The 27,704-nt window shown below is 43.6% G+C and overlaps 2 protein-coding genes across 5 annotated transcripts in view; both read left to right on the top strand.

The window, feature by feature from the left end:
• ADAMTS19 (ADAM metallopeptidase with thrombospondin type 1 motif 19) overlaps window positions 1-3,111 on the top strand; it is a 190,732-nt gene extending 187,621 nt beyond the window's left edge. For 3 of the 4 annotated variants that reach the window (XM_053302857.1, XM_053302859.1, XM_053302858.1), the window contains one exon: window positions 254-3,111. In XM_053302857.1, the coding sequence (XP_053158832.1) occupies window positions 254-405 (152 nt within the window). In that variant the 3' untranslated portion in view covers window positions 406-3,111. The remainder of the gene's footprint in view (window positions 1-253) is intronic. The other variant, XM_053302860.1, reaches the window with a different exon arrangement.
• Window positions 3,112-6,765: 3,654 nt separating this feature from the next.
• Window positions 6,766-27,642, top strand: MINAR2 (membrane integral NOTCH2 associated receptor 2). Its single transcript, XM_053304071.1, has 3 exons — window positions 6,766-6,973; window positions 25,749-25,994; window positions 27,428-27,642. The coding sequence occupies exons 1-3, from the start codon at window positions 6,794-6,796 to the stop codon at window positions 27,602-27,604; spliced, it is 603 nt and encodes a 200-aa protein (XP_053160046.1). The 5' UTR covers window positions 6,766-6,793; the 3' UTR covers window positions 27,605-27,642.
• Window positions 27,643-27,704: the final 62 nt, after the last annotated feature.

The following is a 27,704-nucleotide window of genomic DNA, read 5'->3' on the forward strand; positions in this document are numbered from 1 at the left end:
TGCAGCTGCTCATGTAGGGAGAGATTTCTGCTGATTCCGCCTCTGTCTGAATGAGGACTGAATGACCTTCAGGGACCTACTTGCAAGTTGCATAGAAGGGTAGATCAGTGAAAATGTCCCTCCTGTACAAACATCTGTGCTGCATGCATGGCTTTTTTGCTTGCATGGGCACAGCACTCATCAGGATGTTGGCGATGGTGTTTTATATATAAAAAGACTAATGTAGTTCGTTTGGTTTTGTGTCATTTTACAGCTGCTTTAACTTTCAAGTGTCTGGGAGACCAATGGCCTGTATACTGCAGAGTGATACGAGAGAAGAACCTCTGTCAGGACATGAGGTGGTATCAGCGTTGCTGTGAGACATGCAGGGACTTTTACGCTCAGAAAATGCAGCAGAAGAGTTGACCTCTAGCAGGGAGGCTGGCTAGCATTCAGTTCTTCACAATCACATTATTTATAAACACACACACAAGCACGCTTTTTCAGACCAAATATCAGGTTACATATAATTTAATCAAATTAATTTATTTTTGCCTGCCAAGACATTTTTTATTTTGGTTAAATAGCTTTTTTTTTTTTAATCCTCAGAGTTTCCGTGATTAATTTTTTATATGAGATATTTTGGATACATTTACCAGAATTTTGTTTTTTAAAAACACTATTTTAAATGTCTATATTCAATTGGGTAATCTGTCTCCCCACCACTACAAGAGAAATAATCAGCAAAATACTGTGCATCGTTAAGTGTGCTAGTCCCAAGTACTTGGTGTTAATTGGACTTAAGCTCATTTAACAATCCACTGCATTGTGCCAAATAATAAGACATCATGTTACCCCAAATTTATTTTTATTTAGGTGAATAGTTTTGCTGTATATGGAAATGAAGTCCACTATACTTTATTGTAATGTTTTGGTGCTAGGAGTTGGATTGACTTCAGATATTTTTGCAACAGATTCTGGGCTGAGTTAAGCTTCAAGGTTATATTACAGAACAGAACAGGCTATATTACAGAATGTATTAGGAAATCAATAATAATTTTACTAAGGGCCAGTTCAGATATTCAAAATGGTCCCCAGAAATGTAGTATAACAAATAGAACAGTTGACCACAAACATCTGTGGGCATAGACACAGCTTCCGGCATTGGTTTTAACAACTGAGAACACTTTTTTAACCAGCAAAAAGATGTGAATCACTTCTGAATAGTTATGGGCAGTGCCCATGGACAGCCTGTGTATAGGCTGTTTATACACTTTTATGAACAAAAAGACTTTTCTATATGAATATGCCCTGGGGATCATTGGGACACTGATTTTTCCATGCCCTTAGAAACATACTGTAGGAAATGATCTACTGTAATTTATACACTTTTATAAACAAAAAGAATCAAATTGCCAAAGTTGGGATTTTAATCATGTGCATAAATATGTACTTGAACACAAGTATTGAATCAATTAAACACTGTAAAGATGTACACTGAATCTCTGTTGCACTGTATGATGTAGCGTAGAGAAACACCATTCTAGAACTTGTAACATCCTATGAAAGAAGTCTGTACTGTTTAAACATGCCATTAGCTTCTAAGTATCTTGAACAAGAGATCCATGCCTAGCTCTGTGCTCGTGTGTGTCCTCTTGGGAGATTTACAACTGAGAAGAAACCTAAGATTTACTGCAAATTGGACTATATTTTCAGGTTTTAAAAAATTAGAAAATAATTTGGTGATAAATTACTTTGTTTTTTAAAAAAGATCTCTATAAAGATACAGTTTTACATTTTTGTGAAACGTGAACAAGACAACTAACATTTTCCTTATGAGAAAATATTGTAACATGATTTTTACATCTTTAATACATAAATATATATAGAGAGATATAAATTCCTCCATTTATATGTATTTTCTGTTGTCTAACATTGTTAGTTTTCTGTTGACAATAAACATGGAAGGACAAAATAAGACATTAAACATATGAAGATGCCTCAAACTGAATCAGATCATTGGTCCATCTAACACTGCATTATTTATTGTAACTAGCAGTGACAATCAAGTATCTCTGGCAGAGATTTTTCCCAGCCTTGTTTCTTTTAACTAGAGATGCTTAAACCTGAGAAATTCTTCATCCAAAGGATATGCTCTACCACTGAGATTTATGGGTTCTCTTTTCTCTGGTGTCCTATAATACTGTTCAATACCAACTTGTTTGACTGATTAAAAGTGTAATAAGCAGGATTCCCTGTCATCAGACTTGTAATCTGCAAACAGTGGAGTGCCTTTAATCACCAGTTTTCTCTTGGCAGCCAAAGCAATTGTTCATTATTCCCACCTACCCACCCCTATTTTTATTCATGCAGTTCTGCAGTTCTGATCATAAAATATTAATGAGCAATCGCTTTTTAATAGGAAACCAGTAATTAAGGTGCTTTCCCTAATGAACCCTATCTGACAAACTAAGGATAATTCAGGAATCCTGTGACAACAGGTAGTGAATGGGAAATAACTAATTAGTTGTTTTTTAAAAGAGGGGGCAAAGAGGAAGCTACTAAGTAAAGAAATAATTGCAGAGAAAAGTGGTATCTTTGCTAAATGGGACCAATGTCTGCGGGATGTTGCCAATGGATTCAGAGATTGCCAGTTTTTATGCATGTTGAAGTACTATATTAATGGTTGGATCTGGAATAATAATAAACTTCTGGGTCAACTCATGTTACAATTGATTGTGGAAAAGCAGTGCTACATAGCAAGTGTAGAAATACCCTCAAAATAATCTATAGATATATTTCTCTTAGGTGTACCTGTTGCTAATCCCATGTGTGGCAGCTCTCACAAAAGTTCACGAGCAAGCTGCCGGCAGAGGAAAGCTGCAGCGCTGGATAGGCTTGCGGACAGGCAGAAAGTGGAGGGGGCAGCAGGGGGAGGGCCAGTGGGCAGGCAGGTGGAGAAAATGATGGCGGCAGGTGGAGAAAATGACAGCATCGGGGGCGGGTAGGCAAAAATTGCAGCAGTAGGGGGACCTAGAGGCGCCAATGCTCTGCGCCCAGCCCAGCTAGTTGATATTAATTTTGGAAAATTTAATAATTTTTTAAACAATAAACATAACATAAACATAAAACATAAACAATAAAATGTTTGGCTAATAATTCTTATTTTGTGCTTTGGTGGTGGACATTAGAATGTTGCAGCAAACTGATCAGAATGGTAAAATATTCAGGGAAAACCACGACAGGAGTGTGGCTGGCTAACTGAAGAGACTTTCAGGCATCTTCTGAAAACACCTAGAAAAACTCCACAAAACTACTAATGTCACATCTCTGCTATACTGTGATGAATCTTGAAATCTCAGAGCTCATCCAGATAGCAGCATCCCAGGCATCTAGTGTAATGGTACAGCACATTAGCTTACAACTATTCCATCAGCAAGATTGTTCACATGACTGCTGTTGGTAGAGCCAAGGAGGATGGCGGAGAAGGCAGGATTGGTCCTACATTCTGCCTAAACGAGTGCATGTCTCCTTTCAGCCACACCATTCACAACCACATGAGCTGTGGTTGTCCATGCAGTGAGAATGTAGCCCACCTCCAGAAATCCCACAATGCACCGCATGAGGATCATGGTGCATTAGAGGATTTCCCCATTGCCAGGAATGCTAGCTGCCTGGATCCATGAATGCTCAGGCCACAGGCAGCCTGAGCATTCCTTCCTTCCTTATTTATTTATTTATTTATTTGATTTCTATACTGCCCTTCCAAGAGTGGCTCAGGGTGGTTTACACAGAGAAATAATAAATAAACAAAACATTCATACAACTGGAGAGTGGGCTAGAAGGGCACATTTGTGCCCTTCTACCTCATCATTAGCCTGGGTTAAAAGAAACCCAGGCTACCCCTCCTTAGAGTGCCGGGTGCAAGACATCAGAGTTGTAGAACCACTGGGGACAGTGATCATAGTGTGATCCAATCCAGCTTATATGAGAGTGAATCATTGCCAAGAAAGTCCAACACAGATGCATTGGACTTCAGAAGAAGAAACCTCAAAGATGAGGGGACTAGTAAAAAGGAAGCTGAAAGGGAAAGCCAGAAGGATCAAATCACTCCAGAAAGCATGGAACTTATTTAAAACCACAATAGAAGCTCAATTGGAATGTATACCAAGAAAGAGGAAACATAAGGAGTATAAGGGAAGGAACATAAACTCTGGCAAAAGAAATGCAAGGGGACAATAAGGGATGCAAAAAGAGAGACTTGAGGAGCATATAGCTAGGAGTGTCAAGGGGAATAACAAAAACTTATTTTGAAATACCAGAAGCAGAAAATCTGCCAGAGGCAGTTGGATCCTTGGATGATGAGGGCATGAAAGGGATTGCTAAGGAGGATAAGGAGATTGCATAGAGATGCAATAAGAGAATAGAAATGCACTATTCTACACTATTTAGTGTAATGAAATCTAAAACAGACTGTGAGTAGCTCCAAAAGGATCTCCAAACTGGATGAGTGGGCAACAAAATGGCAAATGTGGTTCAATGTAAGCAAATGTAATGTGATGTATATTGGGGCACCCCCCCCAACTTCACATATACATTGATAGGGTCTGGGCTGCCAATGACTGACCAGGAGAGAGAACTTGGGGTCATGATGGGACAGCTCATTGAAAGTGTCGACTCAGTGCGCAGCAGTGATGAAAAAGGCATAGGGATCATTTGAAAGGGGATTGAAAATAAAAATGCTTATATTATAATGCCCATATACAAATCTATGGTGCAGCTACATTTGGAGTATTGCATACAGTTCTGGTCACCGTATTGTATTGTAAGAAGGACATTGTAGAACTGGAAAAGGTGCAGAAGAGGACAACCAAGAACCAGGGGCCTGGAGCACCTTCTGAAGGTGCTCCTTTTTAATTTGGAAAGTAGGTGACTATGGAGAGACATGACAGAGGTGTATTTATTTTATTTTATTTTTATATATTGTTAAATTTGTATACCGCCTTTCATTCAAACAATCTCAAGGAGGTTCACACAGAATTTTTTTTTAAAGACTATAAAAATTACACAATTAAAATGTTACACAAGAATATAAAAACATAGATCTTTTGTATAAAATCATGCATGGAGTTGAGCGAGTAGACAGAGAGACATTTTTCTCCATCTCTCACAATTCTAGAACCAGGGGTTATCCCATGAAACTGAAGGCCAGGAACTTTAGGACCAAGAAAAGGAAGTACTTATTCACATAGCACATAATGAATTTATGGAATTCTCTGCCATGGAATGTGGTGATAGCCTCTAGCTTGGATGGCTTTAAAGGGGGTTCAGACAAATTCATGGAAGACAGGTTTATCAATGGCTACTAGTCTGGTGGCTATAGGCCACCTCCAGCCTCAGAGGCAAGATGCAGGGGAGCAACAGCAAGAGAACTGAGAGGGGAGCAACAGCAATTGCAGGGGAACAACAGCAAGAGAGAGGGCATGCCCTCACCTCTTGCCTGTGGGCTTCTCAGAGGCATCAAGTGTGCCATTGTGTGGAACAGGATAGTGGACTCGATGGGCCTTGGGCCTGATCCAGCAGGACTGTTCTGATGTTCATTTAATTTATTTAACAAATTTGTATACTGCCCAAAACACAAGTCTCTGTTTACATGTTCTTATATGTTCTTATGATTGGGTCCAATCTTAGTGCTCCACACGAGCAGCCCTACCCAAGTAGGGCTGTGCAAGCCCAGGTAGGGCTGCTTGTATGAATCACCTCAAAGTCTTGTCCAGGACCCATGCCTCCACCCCAAATAAGAATTTACCCTTTGACTTTCTTTAGTTCACAGCTTCTGAGATCACCACATTAACACAGTATTCTAGCCCAGGTTGCTATCTGGGTCACCACAGGGGCAGTTTCAATATGTATCTATTTATTATTATTATTTATTATTATTATTAATTTCTTTATTACATTTATAAACCGCCTCATCCAGAGGCTCTGGGCAGTGTACAACAACTTTAAAAAGACATAAAAACATACAATTCAAAACACAGTGCTAAAAACAATATAAAAACAATTCAAAAACAATTAAAACCATTTAAAACCAATTAAAATACTTTTTTAAAAAACAACCCTTTACAAGCCTTGGAAGGCCAGGCCAAACAAATAAGTTTTTAGGGCTCTCTTAAAGGCCAACAGCGAGCCTAAATTACAGATATCTGCTGGGAGTGCATTCCATAGGCCAGGAGCAGCTACAGAAAAGGCCCGGTTCCGCGTCACGACTAGACGTACCGGTGGTAACTGGAGACGGACCTCTGCAGATGATGAGCGATGGGGATTATACTGAAGAAGGCACTCTCTTTCTGGAAGAGATACTGGAAGATATGCACTAGCATGAAAGATGGAATTAAATACAATACTGAATTTCACATTGCAAATCTGCATGATACAGAAAACTCCTCTTTCCTGATTCTTTGAACAAATTTAGTACTTTTAATTCTATTAAAATAATCTCATTTGAAAGCCAAAATGCTAGTTTAGAAACTACTGCAGATCATTCAAACTTCTCAGGCATCTAGTCATGGATATTTCTATTTAATCAGCATACTCAGAGCTTTTTTTGCACTTGTTTTGAAAATATGAGCTACTCCTTTAAACAGAGCGTTAGAGTTAATTCTTGTTGTGTGCAGACAATAAGGAATGAGGCAGCCTGACATCAAACAGGGTCGGCTACAGTTTCAGGAAGAGAAAGGCAGTATCCTTGCTCACTTAATAATAGAAGAGGTGAGTATCTGCTCTGGAGAATAGCATCTTTCTTTCACTAAGAATGTTAGAGGGGAACATGGATCTCTCTGCCTTGCCAAACAATAATCATCCTGATAAATTCCTTCAATTGGATGTGAAGTCCTTAGCAAAAACCTCAGCCTTTTTACAAACCTGGCTTGCTAATTTTCCAGAGGCATATTTTCCTGGGGAACAGCAGTGGCACAACCGAGTCTATTCACAGGTAAGTCACTTGCGCACCAGGCATGCTTCTACAGCAACTTTTATTTTTAATAACTAGAGAGGATGTATTGCTGTTGTAACTACTTCAGAGAATGTCAGCCCAAATATTGATGCTCTATATCCCATCCTAGTAACTTGTTCAGTTTCCTGGCTGAGTGTGGATTTTAATCCTTTCAGTCTTTACTGTTGACTAACCAATTTTATTTATTGTGTGTACAGCATGGTAGCTTCTAAACTGGTTTTTGTATATATAGTCATCGATAATGATAACTGAGGGGTTTTCACACAAGAAATTACAATCAGAAATAAATCTAAAAGAAGCAGATCTAAAGCAGAGGAAAAATATGATTTTAAAATGAACAGTGTCTCCTGTTATTCAGGTGCGTACCACTTCAGAATAATCACCAGGACCATGAATGTTGCTATTGGCAGGCTACAGTTTGGTGTGGAGGCATAATTAAGAAGGTACAAAATTAATAGAGAGGAATAATCATGGAAGTTAAGGAATGGAGGGAAAGAGAGATTATTTGAATGATCTGGTTCATTAATCACACTTGAGCTGTTTAGAACTGCTGTCAGAAGTCCTCAGGTGTCAGCACCTGAGAAGTATTCACAGCAATTGGAGCCCATATTGGCTACAGGAAAATCCTATTTGTGTTGACTCTTGGTCAATAGCAAGCCAGTTGCACACATCCACAACTATAAAGCTTTCAGTACACATTGGCAAGTGTCATGTTTCTGAAACTTGCCAACATGTGCTATATGTTTCCAGGGTCGTTTACAAAATGGTTTAACAGCAAGAACATACATAATATAATTAGAATAACAGCAGCTGTTAAACCAACTTGAAGAGCAGTTTAAAAGAGCCTGGGGAAATAAAAAGATTTTCAGAAAGGAAACAGAGAGGATGTCATGCAAGATTCCCAGGGGAAAGAATTATATGAATGGAGCATCACTACCAAGAAGGCCCTCTCATCAATCACTACCCACCTCGTCTGAGATCATGGGAACACTTGGAAGTCAGCCTTTGAAGCTGGTCATAGCACACAAGTGTGATGCTATTTCATCTCAATACTTTTGAATCTAGATACTTCCTGCTTATTTGATATCAAAGAAGGTAATCAAGAAGCAACTGAGGAACTTGAAATAAATCTGACCAATCATAACTCATTTTGGAAGTTGTGCAAGGTCTGCTTGCAAAACTTAAGATCTGAGCTATCTAGTAGCTCAGATTACATAAGGTAAAGGTAAAGTGTGCCGTCAAGTTGATTTCGATTCCTGGCACCCACAGAGCCCTGTGGTTTTCTTTTGGTAGAATACAGGAGGGATTTACCATTGCCTCCTCCTGTGTAGTCTGAGATGATGCCTTTCAGCATCTTCCTATATCGCTGCTGCCCAATATAGTACCAGCGGGGATTCGAACCGGCAACCTTCTACTTGTTAGTCAACCATTTCCCCACTTAAGGTGTCAGATTATGCAGATTGATAACAGAGAGGAAACTCTGTTATCAACTGAACAAAGTTACTAAGATTTATTACTCAACTATTACCAAATTATAAACAACAGTCCTACTCTGAGTGAAAGAAAAATTCTACATGGGCCACTTTTTAGTGGATGAATTTTTGAACATGGCTATCTCTTTCTCCAGATGTGTATTGGTTGACGAAGCAAAAAGTAAAGCTATATTACCGTAGTGCCAGTAAAATATTCCCAGTGGTTTTTGGCACTTAACAACTGAGAGGCAAAAAGTCAAATATTGTCTATGCTTATTATAATATACAGTATGACATGCCCACGAGCTTATTATTTATTATACTTTTATTCCACTTTCTTCATGAAACACTCTCAAAGCAAGATAAAGTATGAAACACTCTCAAAGCAGTACTGTAAAAATACAGTACCAGATAAAACACAATTTTGGAATACATGGTAAAATGTAGAGGCAGAACTGATAAGCCAGAAAACTAATCAAACATAGGAACTTAGGAAGAGCAGCTAGTGAAGGGATACCATTGCAAGAGACTGCCATTGCAAAGAACATTTGAACAGCCCTGCTGGATCATGCCCAAGGCCCATCTAGTCCAGCATCCTGTTGGAATAGGAATGGCATTAAATAACCTAGGTGCACCACTGAAAAGTCCCTGTCCTGGGTCACCACCAATTGAAACTCTAAAGCCGGTGGAACCTGGAGTAGATCTTCATGTCTGGGAAGGCTCATATGGAAGAAAGCAGTCCTTTAGACTAAGCTCTTTAGGGCTTTAAAGACAACAACCTGTTATGAGGGTTCTCTTCACCCCACTTGTGGGATCTTTGAGCATGATTATGGAACAGCCAGTTTCCCAGGAAGACACGGTGTTACAGGCTTAAAAGTCCAAATAAAATATATATTTAATGACTACAATGAAGAGACTTAACTATGCTGATGATGTGGTTTCCCACGTCACTGGGATCCTCAGATAGGCATGTGTCCTGACTATGAATATTAAGACATATGGCTATGATAGACTTGAACAGGGAAGGGAAGCAGAAGTGGTTTTTCTGTTTAGTGGAGAAAATTCATTGGAGAGTGGGCAAAGAGAGAAAGAGAGGGGGAAACTGGTAAAAGCTACAGTAGAAGAATCAAGGGCAGAGAAGAGAGGACCCCCAGAGAGCCTGGGGAAGAAAGGAGAGGGGAGCCTGTCAAAAAACCAGAAGATAAATCTGAGGGTAGGGTGAAGGGCACCCCAAGAAAGCTGGGAGAAAGGTGGGATAGAGACTGGTAAAAAGAACTAGTAGAAAGACCAGGGGATTGCAGGAGAAGGGCATGATGAGTTTGGGGGGAAAGGGAGAGAGAAGGCAGTAGAAAGAATTGGAGGCAGAAAGGAAGGAGGGAGTGTGAGAAAGCGGATCATAGGAAGGAAAAGGGGAAAGAGAAACAGTTTTTCTAACTGTGGGGGAGAGCAGCTGCCATCTCTCCAGTGAAACGTGAATCTGGGAGCTGAACTTCTGCCAACGTTGGGAGGCAGTTGGTAACCAGGAAGTATGGATGAAGAAGGAAGCAGCTTCCTGTGCTGTTAAAGGCCACCAAGGATGTGGGGTTATTTCCAGTGGCAGAGAACGGAAGGAATAAAAGGACTCCATGAGCTAGTTTCATGAGGGCACCCAATGGATGTTCCTGACCAGTGGATTCAGCTAGAGCAGGCCTGATCAACTTAGGCCCCCCCAGCTTTTTTGGACCACAACTCCCATAATCCCCAGCCACAGTGGACAATAGGCAGGAATTATGGGAGCTGTAGGCCAACATCTGCAGGAGGCAGGGGCGTAACTATAATAGGGCAAGTTGTCTGGGGGCCCCCCGCCTTGGGGGGCACCCCAGAGGCAAGTCACATGACTGATCCCCCCCGCCACGCACCTGCCTGGGCTTCCTGCAGTTGTATTCATCCTCCGAAATTGATGTGAGTGTTAAGACCTGGAGCTACCAGGACAGCATGTCTTTCTCTAGTACCATGAAATTACTTGCATCATTCACAATTTACAAAACCTTTAAAAAAATAATTTAGGATGATGTTCTATTGTGGCACAAGATTACCTTACTTCATGAGCTGAGCTTCATTGGGGGGGAGGCATTTTAAAATCTTGTCTCTGGGCCCACTCCAACCTTGCTATGCCCCTGGCAGGAGGGCCAAAGTTGAGCAGCCCTGAGCTAGAAGTTGTCTTCCTTGGGTGTTGCCAAGGGCTCTGACTCCCCATGGGGAGAACTGTTTAGATCTAATAAAAACTCTTTAGCCTGGCTTGAAGTCACAAGCATACATGTGCACACACTCACCCACAGGGAAGGGGAAATTGGGGAGGAAAAAGGAAAATTCCTGGGAGCAGAGAAAGGAGAGGGGAAGTCTCCCTGTCTGACCTGTCTGACATGGAAGAGCAGAAATCCAGGTTCTCTGTGATGAATCTGGAGTGTGATGATGGGGGGAAACAGAGGGACAACAACCCTGGGATAAATCCCAGGTACTGCACACTTGGGGCTTTTAGCTGGCTATTCTTATAAGGAAAGGGAGGGCTAGTGTTGGAGTGAAGCTTCTAGGTTAAGGGTTATCTGTGGAAGCTTCTAGCTGAGAACAATGGCTTTGTTTGTTTGTTTGATTGATTGATTGATTGATATACCGTCCCTCCAAAATGGCTCAGGGCCGTTAACAATAAATAAAAACAAAATCAATCTAGCAGTTAAAATCAAAACTAAATCAATTAAACAATTAAGATCATTTAAACATTAAAAACATTAACATTAAAATCATTCAAAACTAGCATTAAACATTTAAGGGTTAGCTATTATTAAATGACTGGATTTCCTGAGGATGGAGGCTAAATGTTTACTTTAAGGATTTTGGTTTGTTGGTTTTTAGGAATAGGAAAATCCGGAAGGGGTGACTGAGGGCTAAAGTGCCCAGGTCAGGAGTTCGACAGATGAAAAATGGTGAGCCCGGGCTGCCTTGCTCTTACATCTTCAGGATGGCAAAAAAAAAAAAAAAAAGTATTAGGGTGCCCCAACCAGGCTGCCTAAGATGGGGACATGGGTGATGATGGCCAGATTTGCTATCTACAGGAAAGGACCTGTGCATAAGCGACACACCTGGATTCAGGAGCACTCCAAAATTGTGCACCTGGTCCAGGTATTGTCAACAGTGACTGGCAACCTGCTTTCCAAGGTTTCAGGCAGGAGTCTTTCCCAGCTCTACCTGGAGTTGCCAGGAATTGAACCTGGGACCTTCTGTGTGCAAAGCAGATGCTCTAACTCTGAGCTATGGTCCCATTCCCTAAGGGGATGTCTGTATACTGTGAGCTAGTGTTGCCTCTTACAATAGATAGCTCGTGCTTGTGGTTGGACACCCATCCAAATGCAAACCAAAGCAAACCCTGTTTAGCAAAGGGGACAATTCATGTTCACTACCACAACACAGGCTCTCCCTGTAGGAGAAAAGTAGGTGAAACCTCATTTTTTGATTGGCTTTCCTACTGACCAAGAGTACTTTAGTCTTGTCTGGATTTAATTTCAGCTTCTTTGCTTTATGCAGCCCATTATTGTCCTCAGTCATTAATTCAAAACATCTACTGAGCCTGAGCAGCAGTGATGCCTTGTCGTCTAATTTTTGAAGAAATCATGCAAAGTTTGCATAGGTGCCAGGAGAGGTACCATTCTCTGACTGCATTAGCAGACCATCAGGCTGCTGAAAATTCTTTATTTTAAATGAGTTTGTTCTCTGTTAGGGATATGCATGAATCTGTTTGGAGGACTTTTACGGGGGTGGGGGGTAGGACTTTAAGGGTGGGGGAGGGTGCACTTACCCCTCCCCCGCTTCCCCCCGCCGGCGCTTGAGTTTTGTAAAATGCCTTGGGGTGGCAGCATACCGCCCTGCTGCCCCTTCCCTTTCTTTGGCCAGGAGTCGCCGGAAGTACCAGGCGTGTGTGTGCAAGCTGGGGGAGCATGCGCATGCGTCTGAGGTATGCTGCTGCCCCAAGGCAGTTTACAAAACTCCAGCACTGGCAGGGGAAACACAGGGGGAGGTGTAAGTGCTAGGGGTGTGCAATTCGGATTTTTGGTGTTTCAATTCGGATCTGAACCGAAACACCCCTGTTCTGTTTTGTATCTGAATATTGCCCATCCGAATCACCCCTGATTCGATTAGGATCTGAATTAATCAGAATCCGAATCTGAATTGATTTGGATTAAAAAATGGGTCCTGGGGCCAAAAGCATGGGGTGGGGTGGTAGTGCCCAGTGGGTGGAGGCTACCACCCAAATTGCAGAGGGATTGGGCAGAGGGCTGATTTTTGGTAAATTTTTGAAGTTTTAGTGTCTTTGGGGCAGATTGGGGGCATAACGTGGGATCTGGGCCAAAAGAGTGGTGTGGTGTGGTAGTGCCTAATGGGTGGAGGCTACCACCCCAATTGCAGAGTGATTGGGCAGCGGGCTGATTTTTGGTGAATTTCTGAAGTTTACGCGTTTTTAAGGTTTTCCCCCATTAGGTATAATGAAGGGTGTATCGCTTCACGTTGGGGGGGGGAGGGGTGGCCTAGAGTGGTGTGGGCTTATTTGTCGTGCCGGGTAGGGGCAAGAAAGCTACCTGAATTTTTTCAAAGGATTTGGGCAGAGGGCTGATTTTTGGTGAATTGTTGAAGTTCACACGTCTTTAAGGTTTTTCCTCATGTGGTATAATGGAGCTTTCAGCAGCCCCATAAGTGCACTTGGGGGGTGCTGGGGTGGCCCAGAGCGAGTGGTGGTGTAATTCACATAGGGTGCCAACCACCCCCATGGGTTTCTAACCCATGGGGTACAGAGTTCTGTTGTTTCTGTGGTATTCTGAGTGTGGATTCTATGATAGCAAATTAGAGTGGATTCATGGTGTCTCATTGAAAATCTCATTTGCTATCATAGAATCCACACCCAGAATACCTCAGAAACAACAGAACCCTGTACCCCATGGGTACACCACTACCACCCCACCCCACTCTTTTGGCCCAGATCCCACGTTATGCCCCCAATATGCCCCAAAGACATATTGTCTTTGGGGCATATTGTTATGCCCCCAATATGCCCCCTCTGCAATTTGGGTGGTAGCCTCCACCCATTAGGCACTACCACCCCACCCCACTCTTTTGCCCCTGGGACCCGAAATTTGAACAGACGTCACATCAGACCTTTTTGCATTGAAGTCAATGGGATGCAAAAAGGCGGGAAATTCAAATAGACGTCATTGCTCGAAATGTAGTGGGGGAAAGAAGGCCACAAAATGGAGCTCCGAAACATGCGACTATTTTGGATCCGAAACAGGGGTGATTCGTTTCGGATCCGAAATTATTTGGATTTCTTTGAGGGTGATTCGGTTCGGCTCCGAATCTCCCAAAATTCGCTGTTTCGGGTACAGATCGTTCTGTACCCGAAATGTTTCGCACATCCCTAGTAAGTGCACCCTTCTCCTTCTTAAAGCCACCCTGCCTGGTTCTGTGCACATCCCTATTCTCTGTGACTTCTTTATCTACCTACCTACCTACCAACCAACCAAACAATTAGGTCTGTGTAAAGTTTCAGAGGTCCATTCAGGTTTAACTCTAGGGTTGTGTGAATCATTTCACAGTCAAATTGATTAGACTCAAATCTGGTAAATTCCAGTGATTCAACTTTGAACAAATCTGCCTAGTCACCCCTGGCCAAATTCGAGCTCGAATAGAATCTCACCAGACTTCATTCAAATTGATTCGAGATTTGAGTTTCCCTTATTCATCCCCCCAGATTCCCAGCTTTCATTTAAAAAAATAACATAAAATAAAAGCTAAGCTCTAGCCATTGTAGAAGTGGAGTTATGGAGCAAAACATGCAACCACTATTCTGATCAACTGCTGGAATTTTTGAAGTGTTTAGACTCTTTGGTGCGTTATGACTTTTCCTCATAATGAATCCCCATGATGATTCATTACACACCATAGAGTCTAAACACTGCCAAACGTGCTTTTAAAAAAAACAAATCTGAGTACCCCACTGCCTGGCAGGTGTGTGTGGGGATTAGTGGAACCCCATGTGTCAAATTCCCCCCCCCCCAACCTGCAAGCCAGTGGTATACTCAGTTCATTTTTAAAGGAATTTTTGAAGTGTATAGGCTGTTTGGTGTGTAATGAATTCTCATAGGGATTCATTATGAGGAAAAGTCATAACACACTGAAGAGTCTAAACACTTCAAAAATTCCTTTTTAAAAACCTGAGTACCCTACTGTCTTGTGGGTAGGGGGGATAGTTGGCACCCCATGTGCCCTACCCTCAACCCACTTTGGACCACCTTGGCACTACCCGCAGGGAGTAATGGGGCCTCTTCATATCCCCATTATTCCCTATGGTGACAATAAAGGAGCAGAACTGACCCTGAGTACATTTTCATTGCAACTAAATTCTAGACACATTTTTTTCCTAGACACATCTTTTATTTGAGATGCAAACTACTGGTATTTTACATTACGATACAATTATACTATTATATACAAAGAAAATATTATAAACATTACATCCACTAAAGGGACGATCGTGACATAAAATCAACACCAGTAATAGGATTACAGACTCGAAGAAAAACAAAACTATACAAAGAAAGTAACCAATCACGTGATTAGAGGGGGGACATCTATCATCCATTTCCAGCATTTATCCCACTGTGGCTTTGATGAAACATTTTTTTTCCTTTTGAACAAACCCAAACCCAAACCCGAAATTCTACAATTGACCCTAAAAAAATTGGCACTAGGGATTAAGACTGTCATGCTTAAGCCTTCTCTTGGTCACCATTTACATCTTGAGATAAATACATAAAATGTAACACCGAAATGACTATAGGCTTTAATAGGATCAGGGTGTAGGGAGAATTCATGGTCATAACAAAAAGTCATAACACACAAAAGAATCTAAACCTATAAACATTCATTAAAAATAAACTGAGTTTATCCACTGCTTTGTGGAGAGGATTAGTGGCACCCCATGTGCCAACTACTCCCCAATGCACAAGGTAGTGGGGTACTCAATTCTTTCTTTCTTTCTTTCTTTCTTTTTGAATTTTTGGATTTAGACTCTTTGGTGTGTAATGAATCTTCATAGCAATTCATTGAGCTGGGTCTCACGATCATTGAGACCCAGTTTGTAAAGGTAAGCAGGGAGAGTGAGCTGAGCCCACTCTCCCTGCAGACGAGCAGGGAGGGAGCCCTGGGTGGCCAGATCGGCTGCCCACACAACTGCCGGCTCTGTGACAAAGCCAGCAGGGGCTGGGAGGATCGGGGGCCACGCAGCTCCCAGAAGCTCCAGTATGCCCTGCGCGAGTGCACAGGGCATACTGAGGAGACCCCTGAGCTGGGAGGCTGCTTTTCACCCTGCACCGCGGCTACTCATGATTGCTTAAACCCAGTTGAAGCACCAGGCTACAGAAGTGGGTAACCCGCTTGCAACCGAGCCTGGTGGTTCACACAATGGGAGAAAATTGGGCTAGCCTCCGCTAGCCCAATTTTTTCCCATCGTGTGAATCGCCTCCTTATGATAAAAGGTCATCACACACTAAAGAGTCTAAACACTTCAAAAAAACCCTAAAACGTAAACTGAGTACCGCAATGCCTTGCTGGTTGGGGGTAGTTAGCACCCAATGTGCTCTACCTCCCAACCCACTTTTGACCACCTTGGCATAACCCATCAGGAGTAATGAGGCTGCTTCAAATCCCCATTATTCCCTATGGTGGAAATATGCAAAATCAGTAAAAACGAAAAAAATAAATAAATCTTAAAATATCAACTGAGTGCCCCAGCACCTTGAACATTAGGTGGCACCCATAGGGCCCTACCCACCACCCTACTTGGGTGCCCCCTGGCCCTTTAAAGGTTGGTCAAATCAACTCAAATCCAAATTGAATCTAATCCAACTCAAATTGGATCTGATCGGATTTGAGTTTGCAGATTCAAGTTTGAATTGAATCTGACTGATTTCATTCAACCTCAAATGGAATCACAAAAATCAGTTTGTGCACATCTCTGTTTAACCTATTTCAGTCCAAATACATCTGGGCATTTTTCACAGAGCAGGCTTTACCACAGGTTTACTGCAAGGTTTTACTGAAAGTTTGAAATTGTCCCCAAAAATCAACACAAAGAGTGGATTTTTTTTTACCCTGGATATAAATAAGGCTACACTCTAACGCACAAGGAAAAACCCAAATCATGTGTGAAGTGCTCCCCGATAGCTCACAGGAACTTTGGGATAAATTGGCCGATATGTGAATGCACACCCTCCATTCCAGAGGAGATGCGAGCTAAAAGCTCTGTGTGAAAAATGCCTTGGAGGGGCTGAAGTGGAGTCAACATGAAGAGAATTGGGACAAATTCTTTAGCACTTTGAAGCTTTGATTCAGCACCCACCCCTCACCTATTAAACTTCTTAGTAGAACTGGGAGGCACCAGGAGAAAAGCCTCTACTCTTCCTCTTTGCTCCCCACTATGAGGGAGATAGATATCGGAGGTATAAGATCATTAACCGCATTTAAAAGAGCTCTAAAAGCACACTTTTTAAAGAGTGGTCTTCAGAGATTTTAAAATGGTTTTAAATGATTTTAATATTTGATTGTTTTAATGGATTCTTTAATGTATTTTTGTTTGTTTTTATTTAAGTGAACTGCCTTGAACCATTTGGCTTAGGTGGTATAAAATAAAAATAATAATGTAGCCATTTTATTTATTTATTTACTTTATTTCTATGTAAACTGCTTTTGGAAACTTGTGTTGAAAAGCCGTATATAAATATTACTTGTGTTCATATACTACTAGTGTTTTTTAGCCCGTTGGATAACGGGCGCTAGTGGAGCTGTGCGCTCCAGACCACCGCCGCCATTCCCCCTCCCGCCACCCACCGCCACCCGCGGCTCTGGCCGGGCCCGCCACCCACCGCCGCCCGCGGCTCTGGCCGGGCCCGCCACCCACTGCCGCCCGCGGCTCCGGCCGGGCCCACCACCCACCGCTGCCCGCGGCTCCGGCCGGGCCCACCACTGCCCGGGCCCACCGCCGCATCGTTTTCTCCGCCGCCTCGTCCGGTGGCCATCTTGGGCGGCCAGAAGCGGCCGCCCTGAAGAAGCCGGGTAAGCGGCGGCGGCCAGGCCTCTGCCATGGCTCCGCCGTCTCCTCGGCCAGTGTCCCCCGCCGCCGCTTACCCAGCTTCTTCGGGGCGGCCGCTTCTGGCCGCCCAAGATGGCTGCCGGGTACCGGCGAGTGTGTCTCCCTTGCCCTGTTCTGCGCCTTCGCTTCGCACAGGCGCAAAACAGGGCAGGGAGGCACGGACACACGCTTGGTGTCCGTCCATGGACGGACACCAAGCGTTTTATTAGAGAGGATTATTTATTTTATTTTATTTTATTTTATTTTATTTTATTTTATTTTATTTTAATAATATCGTATAAAAAAGTAAAACAGAAGCACATTGTTTGGTATACCCAAATCATTCTGATAAAGCACTAAGACTTACAAAGCCTAACCATTTTTACTCAGGAGGATTCTGAATGATTTCAAGCAGATATAATTCCAAATATGTATACTAGGGATTGCAGCCTCTGTGTGTGTGTGTGTGTTTAATTTTCCTGTATCTTTTTCTTTGCTTAACTATCAAGAAATGATGAAGAAACTGAATAGATGACGAGTTCCAGACATAAGACTAAACATGATGTATATACTGTGGAAGTGAATGGTTGATGAATAGCATGTTTTGTTTTAGGATGAGAGAGCTAATGAGGTTAAGGGTTAGCTATTACCGGAACAGGAGGGGTACATGTGTTCCTTTTCAGAAGAGATGTGAGTGACCTCTAGGTTCCTGAAGTCATTAAACCTTTAGAGTAACCTAAATTCTCTGCCCTGGAATTCATTTTCTTTTAACAAACAGTTGCTTCTTAAGACTCACTGCATCAATGCTGCGTTTGTGAGTTGTCAGGACCCTTATTGAGAGATCACTCAGATTAATGTGCCTCATGAGCTTATGGAAGTGGCTTTCCCGTATAGAGGTGTTCTCCTATATTTCCATTATGTTCAGAGAACCAATGTGCCACGTAACTTGAATTTCAGACTTTTCTTCTCCTGTTTTTCTGTTCTTGGGCAGTCTATTTTCCCCATCTAATTCCTCCAAATATTGGAGGGTAAGATAACCCACAAAACCTGAGGGTGAAAGAAGTGTCTCTCATCTTAGAAAGTTTTTGCTAAAATAGACACTTAGAATACAACTCTGCACACGTTTGAGACTGTGCATGTGAAGCAGTGTAAGACAAATGAACATCCTGCCAATTAGCTTTTTCCTAGCAAGGCTGCTTCCATGCAAATTAGATAAGACTGGGTGATTGTTATTAGGATTGTTCTCACAACCAAAGATTCCTGGGTAGGAGGGTAGGAAGGGGTTAACCCTTTGATCATCTGGGGCACCAGGAGTTCTCCTGAAACAGCAGTTCCAAACCTGTTTAGCCCAGATCTGCTACCCAGGTTAAAACTGAGGTAGGACATAAAGAGAGCCGACCTACTTTTTTCTTTGGGTCGTTGTCAGCAACACCAGTGTGTTTTCAACTGTTCCCAGGCTTCTTTACCAAAAGGTTCTGTGGAAAGCAGGGCCAGGGAGAGTAGAGCTGCTTCGTTACTGAGGGCTGCCTCTCTGCTGTTCCCACAATGCACTGTGGGCAATGTGGAGGCCCCAGTTTCCAATTTCAGCAATGGAAAATGCCACTGGCGCATTTGGATGGTTTGGATGGCGTGCGAGCTGCAGAGCCCAAAGGGGGCTCTAGTTGTCTGGGTGGCACCAAATAGGAGCTTGCCTTCCCTTCAGCCCACCCCATACAGTTGTGAGAATGAACTCTTTGACTTTTTGTCTAGCACTTTCCCTGCCAAAATGTGTCATAAGTCTTGATCATTCACATGAAATGTCTAAGAGGTAAGTTGCTATGATTCTAATTTTCCAGAGAGCAAACTAAGGCTCACATGGTCATGGTACTACCAGAATCCTGATGCTGAGTTCACCTAACTGTTCTAATCACCTTCAGGATTCTTTATGAAAAGAAAAAGGAAACACTAAGGTTGAAACTAGACATTACATTAAGCATGTGATTGGGGACATGTTGCTTGGTTTTTATTCAGTAAATGGTAATCCTTTTCTATTCAGTAAGTGTACTTATTTTTTAAGTACATTAAAAATATTTAGTAAATATTTAACAGTCTGTTAAATATTTGTTCTGTTTCTCGCAGATTGGGACCATTATGGTGGAGGAGCAGGACTTGCCCTTGCCATAATTTGGTCCAGGAGAAAAATGCTCATGGGGAACTTTATTCCACAGTAATTCCCAGTAGCAGGGTGGAAGCAATCCAGATTGGGGCCATAGTCAAGGCAGAGGGTTAAACCACCTTTCCCCATGCTGTAGCCCCTATCTTCAGGGGGCCTAGTTGGGCTGCTATATACTGAGCCCTTTCTTACAATCAGAGAAAAAGGGCTCAAGGGAGAGTGGGGAGGAACCTTTGAAAAGCTTACCTCCTCTCTGTAGATGATGATTGCCTCTAGTCTGGGTACAGAGATTTGTGCACCCAGACATGCAGCTACTTTCTCTGGCAGTTTGGAGGGTCAGAAAGGCAGGACGTGTCGCCCCACCCCTGGAACTCCCATAATGCATTGCATGAGTGCATGGTGCATTATGGGGATTCCCCCGACACCGGCTGGAAGCCCTGCAGTTTCCCTGTTCTGGCTACAAGCAGCTTGGGCTGGCAGAAAATTAAAAAATCACTAAGGGAGTGCTACATTCCTTAACAACAGCAACAAATATTTATATACCACTTTTCAACAAAAGTTTCCAGAGTGGTTTACATAGAGAAATAATCAATAAATAAGATGGATCCCTGTCCCCAAAAGGCTCACAATCTAAAAGAAATATAAGATAGATACCAGCAACAGTCACTAGAGGTACTGTGCTGTGTGTGGATGGGGTGGCTGGCTTGGTGGGTTTGCCACTAAGGCACTACCAGGATCGGGCATGATCCCGTCAGTTCTCACGTGTGGGCAAGACGATGCTTGGCTTCATTAGCCCAGTTTTGCCTGCAAGTGAGAACAGGCCTCAGTGAATGAAAACAAACAGGCTAGCCCAAAGTATGTGCTAAAAGTAATGTCTGATTTGATCCGAATGCATTGTCCTACATAGGGACCGGGGGCACATGTACCACCTAAGAATGCACACACTCCACCACACATGGGCTGACATGATGCTTACTGTCACAGAGCCAGAAGACTCTGGGGCTATTTGTACGATCACAAAAATCGGGCTAGGAAAATCCTAGCCCGATTTTTGAGATCGTCAGAACCACCGGGCTCGCAGCCTCCTGGCTCGGGGGTCTCCCCTGTATGCCCTGCTCGCTCACGCAGGGCATACTGGGGCTTCCGGGGGCCATGTGGCCCCTGAGCTCCCCAGCCCCCACCAGCTCCATCTCGGAGCCGGCCATCGTGTGGGCAGCCGATCCGGCTGCCCAGGGCTCCCTGCCCACTCGTGAGTGGGGAGAGTGGGCTTAGCCCGCTCTTCCCGCTCACAGCTAGGAAACGGGTCTCACTGATCGTGAGACCCGGTCCTCTGTGTTGGAGCTGGAGGCAGCTCCAACACTGGAGAGAACAGCAGTAACTCTGACAGTGTGGCTGCTAGTTCTCTCCAGTGTTGGGGCTGCCTTCTGCCTCTGCTGAAGCCTCGACATGGACCATTACTTTGCACATCAGGTCATCCATTGTCCACTGACATACGTTCTTTACCAGTCCTTCTTTATTGGAAGAAGCAAAGATGTCACAAGCAATTGACTGGAGGAGTTTGAAATATCCAACTGCTCTGCTCTAAGGCCTGCAAGCATAATTGAGACAAGCAGACTTGCTCACAGCCTGCTTTGAGTGAAGCCATAGCTTTTGCCCTGAAACCTGCTCATAGGAGATGCTGGAGGGAACAAGATATGCACATGGCTTCAGAGAAGGTAGGGATGCATGGGATAGCATGAAGCACTGTAGAGCACTTGGGCCAGGGGCCAGGTAACACCATCAGTATAAGCTAGCCTCCCACCCTCTAACTGGCCCTTTTTTGCTTTTAGCTTGGCACCAATATGCCCTCCTGTTTGTCAGTGTGAGGAAAACAATCACCATTGGGGCTGAGCTAATGATGTCCATCTTGACTGGCTTTTGTTAGGGATTTGCTTTTGCCTACTCAACAGTGATGTGTTGGGCATTATGATAGGCCCCAAAAGTGATTTAGATGAGACCTTCATCACAATAGTGGGTGAGGGAGGGTACAAGTTATCACCTCATTAGTGAGCAACCTGATACATTGTTACTCATGGGACAACCTCTCATAGCTTTGCGGCCAGAGATATCTGGGAATGACCCCCTCTTGGGGTTTTGCTGCCCTGCATAGGCTTGGTGGGGTGATGATGTAGGCAAACCTCCCTTAAGACAGACAACTGTGTGACTTAAAGAGCTGGCTGCAGACAGATGCCTGCCACTGTGTTTATTCACCCAAAAAAGGGGGAGGCAGAAATTTCAAGCAGTTTCAGCTTCAGTCATGAAGGCTGTCTACACGAGCAGTGTGGAGAACCTGAATGGTGTTTTCAGAGAGAGCGGGCTTGATCCACTCTCCCCACACATGAGCAGCAAGCCCTCCCTGGGCAGCCAGATCGGCTGCTCAGGTAATTACTGGATCCGTCACTGAGCCAGTTGGGGGGGTGGGGTTCGGGGGCCTCCTGACCCTGGAAGTCCCAGAATGAGCTGTGCGAGTGTTCGGGGCATCCTGGGGAGGCCCTCGAGACTGGGAGATTTGTCTTAGCCTCCTGACAGTGGTCTCCTCATGAGTCACTGCAGCACAGAGCTGCGCTGTGGTGACTCACGATCACCAAAATGGGGTTAGTGGAGTGCTCGCTCCGCTAACCGTATTTATTATTATTTATTTATTTATTAATAATTCGATGTCTATACCACCCTTTCAAAAATGGCTCAGGGTGGTTTACACAGAGAAACAACAAACAAATAAGATGGCTCCCTGTCCCCAAAGGGCTTACAATCTAAAAAGAAACATAAGATAGATACCAGCAAGTCACTGGAGGTACTGTGCTGGGGGTGGATAGGGCCAGTTACTTTTCCCCTTCTCAATACCCCTGCTAACTTGCCAGAGAGGCACCTTTTAATGTGGCGATTCTCTTTATTTAGCAGGGGGAGAGTAACTGGCCCTATCCACCCCCAGCACAGTATCTCCAGGTGACTGTTGCTGGCGTCTATCTTATGTTTCTTTTTAGATTGTGAGCCCTTTGGGGACAGGGATCCATCTTGTTTGTTAGTTTGTTTGTTTGCTTGTTTGTTTGTTTGTTATTCCTATGTGTAAACTGCCCTGAGCCATTTTTGGAAGGGTGGTATAGAAATCAATCAATCAATTAATCAATCAAATAAAGAGAATCACCACATTAAAAGGTGCCTCTTTGCCAAGTTAGCAGTATCCCACAAGGCACCGTGCAATGAACATGATGCCTTGGACAATTCCCCCATCAGATGGGCACTCTAGTTGCTTGTCTGTGTGTCTCCTCGGCTCCATGGAGCCGGAGAGACACACAAACCCGCTAAGAGCCAGGCTCTGAAGTAGGATTAGGCTGGGCGGGAGCACCGGGATCCATGGGGATCCTGGCGCTCCACATGAGCATCATAGCCTAGGCTAGACTGCCCTAGTTCTGCACAGGTTTTGGAACTCTGTGCACTCCCAATTTTTGGTTGTGTTGAAGCAATGTAGAAGGAAAACCTGGGTAGAAGTAATTGTATTGAAGCAAGGTAGGAGGAAAACCTGGGTAGCTTTTCCTCCTACCTTGCTTCCACACAATCACTTCTACCTAGGTTTTCCTCTTACTTTGCTTCCATACAACCAAAAATTGGGAGTGCACACACTTCCCAAACCTGGGTAGAACAGCATTTTTGCTTGTGTGAATGACCTCGCTAAGTTTTCTTGGAATGTGATTCTTCCCCACTTGTAACATATCAGAATAAAAGCAAAATGACAAGAGGGATACCTTTTATGGAAGAGGAAAAAAGATAATAAAAGATTGGGAGCATTTAGTACGCTGTAAGCCAACTACCCCCCCCATTAGGGATGTGCACAAACCAGTCCAGAGGCCATGATAGAGGCCTCTGAACCGGTTCAAATGTGGCCCAGTCCGGCGCCAGCGGGGGGTGGTTATTTAAGGGTGGGAGGTTTGCACTTACCCCTCCCGCCGCTTTCCCCCCACCAGAACTCCATTTTTTGGAAACAATTTTGGGGCGGCAGCATTCCTCCCTGACACCCCTGCCCCCCTTGTTAGCCGGAAATACCAGAAGTAACAAGCGTGTGTGTGCCTGCCGCCGCGTGTGCGCCCCTGCCATGCACGTCGCATATTGCATGCATGACATGCACACGCAATGTGTGATGTGCTCGGCGAACATGTGCGTGTGGCAGCAAGCACAAACGCGCTTGTTACTTCTGGTATTTCTGGCTAACAATGGGCAGGGGCAGCAGGAAGGAACGCTGCCACCCCAAAATCATTTCCAAAAAATGGAGCGCCAGCGGGGGGAAAGCAGTGGGAGGGATAAGTGCAACCCCCTGCCCTTAAAGGGTGACCCCCTCCTGTGCCGGACTGTGCCTCCGCAGTTCCGTGCACATCCCTACCCCACATCCCCCACTTGCGTAGTTACGTTAGACAAATCACCATTTGTTAATCCAAGGATATTGTGTCCTCACCTCCTGCTCACTTCTGATGCTTGGACCAATAGGGATTTAACCATGGTGCAATGGCACAAACCCATGGGAGAGTTTATGTTACCATGGAGCCAATCATTCAAAAACCCTTTACATGTTTTTAATTTTAATTGTTGTTCAATAGTTGGTTTTATTCTGTTTTTATTGTCATTTTTGTAAACTGCCTAGAGCCTTTGGAGTCAGGCAGTATATAAATCAACTAAATAAAAAAATTAAAGGTAGTGCTGGGTCTGTGAACCCAACCCAGGAGTGATTTCAGCAGCTGGTCCAGCAGGATTTGGAACTGGGAACCTTGTGCTTAATTCCCACCTCATGCTTCCACAGAGGACTATGAATGAGTACTAGCCAGCTGCAGTGAGCTTCTGTTTCCTTGCATGGAGAAAAAAAATGAAAGTAACAGCTACCCAGTCTACACTGTTATACTGATGATGAATTAGGAAATGTTACTGCCTGCTCTGAGCTTTGGGGATGCAGATCTAGGTAAATTAATGCTTTAAAATATTTGCTTTGGCATCAGGTTGCTTTGCCTTTCTCAGAATTTTAATCTGGCGTCTATGAGCAAGCACTGCATCACAGTCCCAGCTTCCCTGGGACAAAGTTATTAAAGATTCATTTATATTTTTTTACAGGATTTCATGCAGTGATTTGATCATATTGAGACCTGTGTGCCCCGAGAGAAAAGAAAGTGAGGAGATGCCAGGGAGCTTATGTTATCAGCTTCTGTTGAGACCACCAATAGCCTGACAGAATTTTGCAATTGTATTGTGTGACTCTGGGGTGGGGTGGGGTTTGTGTCTTTTATTTTAATATTTTAAATTGCAAATTGTGTTGAGTGTATTGGTAAAAAGATGGTTCCATACATAAATGGAACCGGCTTGGCTCCAAGGTAATTAAGAGAGTGCCTTCTTCTTCCTCAACCCCACCACCTGTTAAGATCATCTGGGGAGGTCTAGTTGTGTTTGCCACCAGCTTGGTTGGTGGCGACTCGAAACTGGGCCTTTTCTAGAGTTGCCCTAGGACTCTAGAATGCGCTTCCTAATGAAATCAGAGTCTCCCCTTTTCTGAATGTTTTTAAAGACATACCTGTTTAGTCAGGCTTTTAGTTTATAGTTTTAAAGCTTTGGTTTTAGGGTTTTTATTGTATTTTAAATTGTTCTAATTTTGTGAATGTTTTAATTGGTTTTATATTGTGAACTGCCCAGGGCCTTTTTTTGTATGGGGCAGTATATAAATGTACTAAAATAAAATAAAAAATAATAATAATACATGCATAAATATTACAGGAATATTACATGCATATATAAATAGATATTACGGGAAGAAGTGATATTGTTTATCATAAAACCTTTCCAGAGCTATACGGATTTGTTGATCATTACAGGGTTTTCTGCACAGTGGGACCTGTGGAAGTCATTTCTTTTTTCTGAATTGAATGTTGATGTTGACAGTCACTGTCTATTTTGTGTTACTTGTAGAGAGAGAAGAAGAATGTGAGTGTGCAGCCTGTCTTGCAATTGGATGACTCCCATCCAGCAGTGATTGACAAAGCCCTTGGAAAACACATCACACCTGTCACCTTGAAAACTACCATCAAGAGTAATCCTCTGTACACTGATGTCTTTGCTGAAGATGGCTGGGAGGAAATGAGAAAATTCCCATCTTGGACTGTTCAAGAGTATGACAGGCATTCCCTAAACTCTGGCCTGGCTCGTTATCTAAAGGTATGAAGCTTCAAAGTCATGACCTGCATAAATCAAACAACAATGTTGCATTTGTGTTTGAGATATCAGGAAGTAAGTACTGGGGAGTGAAACCTGGAATACAGGGCAAGAATAACACAGAATATACAGGGAAGGAAGAAAACATGGGATATAGGGCAGGAATTTCAGAAAAAGGGAGAATAGCACATTGAGGGAATGGAGATGATGAAGAGGAAAGACAAGGAATGTAACCATTTCAGAGGAAGGATAGAAACCTGACTTACTTGCTGTCACCTTCAGAAAAAGATCTGCCATTGAGGCATGGGCAATATTTCTCAAGATGCCAGTTCAGCTCAAGGAACACCCTATTTAATGGGAAACTCACTTTCCTCATAGCCAAACTAGAACTATACTGTTTCCAATTACCCCATGCAGAATTTGGTTCAAAGGGCACCACCTGCTTGTGAGCTTCACCCCTGGTTATATACCCCAGGTGTGAGTGTGCCCTTAGCCCGGATCTTGGTACATATATAAAAGAATGGAAATACAATAATGTAAGAACATAAACATAATTATGGGGAAATGACAGTGAAATCTAGTACATTTTGCCAGATTAGTGAGGTTTTCATTCCATTTTGGACAGCTGGTGGAATCACTGAATGTCTGAAAGCTTCGTGCAGATCATTAAAGCAACCAAGGCAGTTTCTGTCCCATGGCCAGGTCTGAAGCCAGACTGAAAGAGATCCAAATAATGCTTTGGCACCCTGAACTCCGTTTATATGGATCAGACCCTATCACTAGGGATGTGAACAGAACTGCTGCTGGGTGGTTCGAAAGCGGCAGGGGAGCCTCTTTAAGGGAGGGGGAGGGTGCACTTACCCTTCCCGCCACTCCCCCCCCCCACTGGTGCTCGTTACTGTTAAAAGTCTTTGGGGCAGCAGCGTACCTACCTGCCACCCCGTTGCCCTCCTCGGCCGGAAGTGGCCGGAATTACTGGGTGTGCATGTGCCCAGCGCGTGTGCCCATCTGCTGTGCACACACATGCACACAATGGGTGCATGCACACCCGGTACTTTTGGCCACTTTCGGCTGAGGAGGGCAATGGGGCAGCAGGGAGGCACGCTGCCGCCGTGAAGACTTTTAACAGTAACAAGAGCTGGGGGGGGGGAGGGAGCGGCAGGAGGGGTTAAATGCACCCTCCTCTGCCCTTAAAGAGGCACCCCAACTGCATTTGAACCTCAAACCGGGCCCCATTAAAGGGCCTCCAAATAGGTTTGTGCACATCCCTACCTATCACCTATCCACCTCCACTCATTCTACTCAATAGAAACGAGGGGCATCTGGGTAGCTCAGTTTGTTCTTTGAATTCATTTGTCAGTAAACAATGGCAGCCAAAACACTGCTGGTATTTTATTGTCTACACACAAGGAAGCATCAAATTCATTGTCTTGTAGGAAAATCCAAATGATCTACAGTACTGGATGGAGGACCTCTACACACCAGGATATGATACCTTGTTGAAAAAGAAAGAGAGAGAAAGAAAACGCTCCCAATGTCGCCTTGTGCTCCTCTTGATATTGCTTGCTTGTATCTTAATAGCGACAGTGACAGTTTGTGTTCTGTTTACCTGATTCAGCCAAATTCAGCCAATAAATACTTTTGGACAAGACTTCCCTTTTTATATTATTTGACATTTGAAATATTGTTATTACTGCTGTTTGCTTTTCACTG

This window comes from Hemicordylus capensis, chromosome 2 (assembly GCF_027244095.1).
Source record: "Hemicordylus capensis ecotype Gifberg chromosome 2, rHemCap1.1.pri, whole genome shotgun sequence".
Taxonomy (NCBI): domain Eukaryota; kingdom Metazoa; phylum Chordata; class Lepidosauria; order Squamata; family Cordylidae; genus Hemicordylus; species Hemicordylus capensis.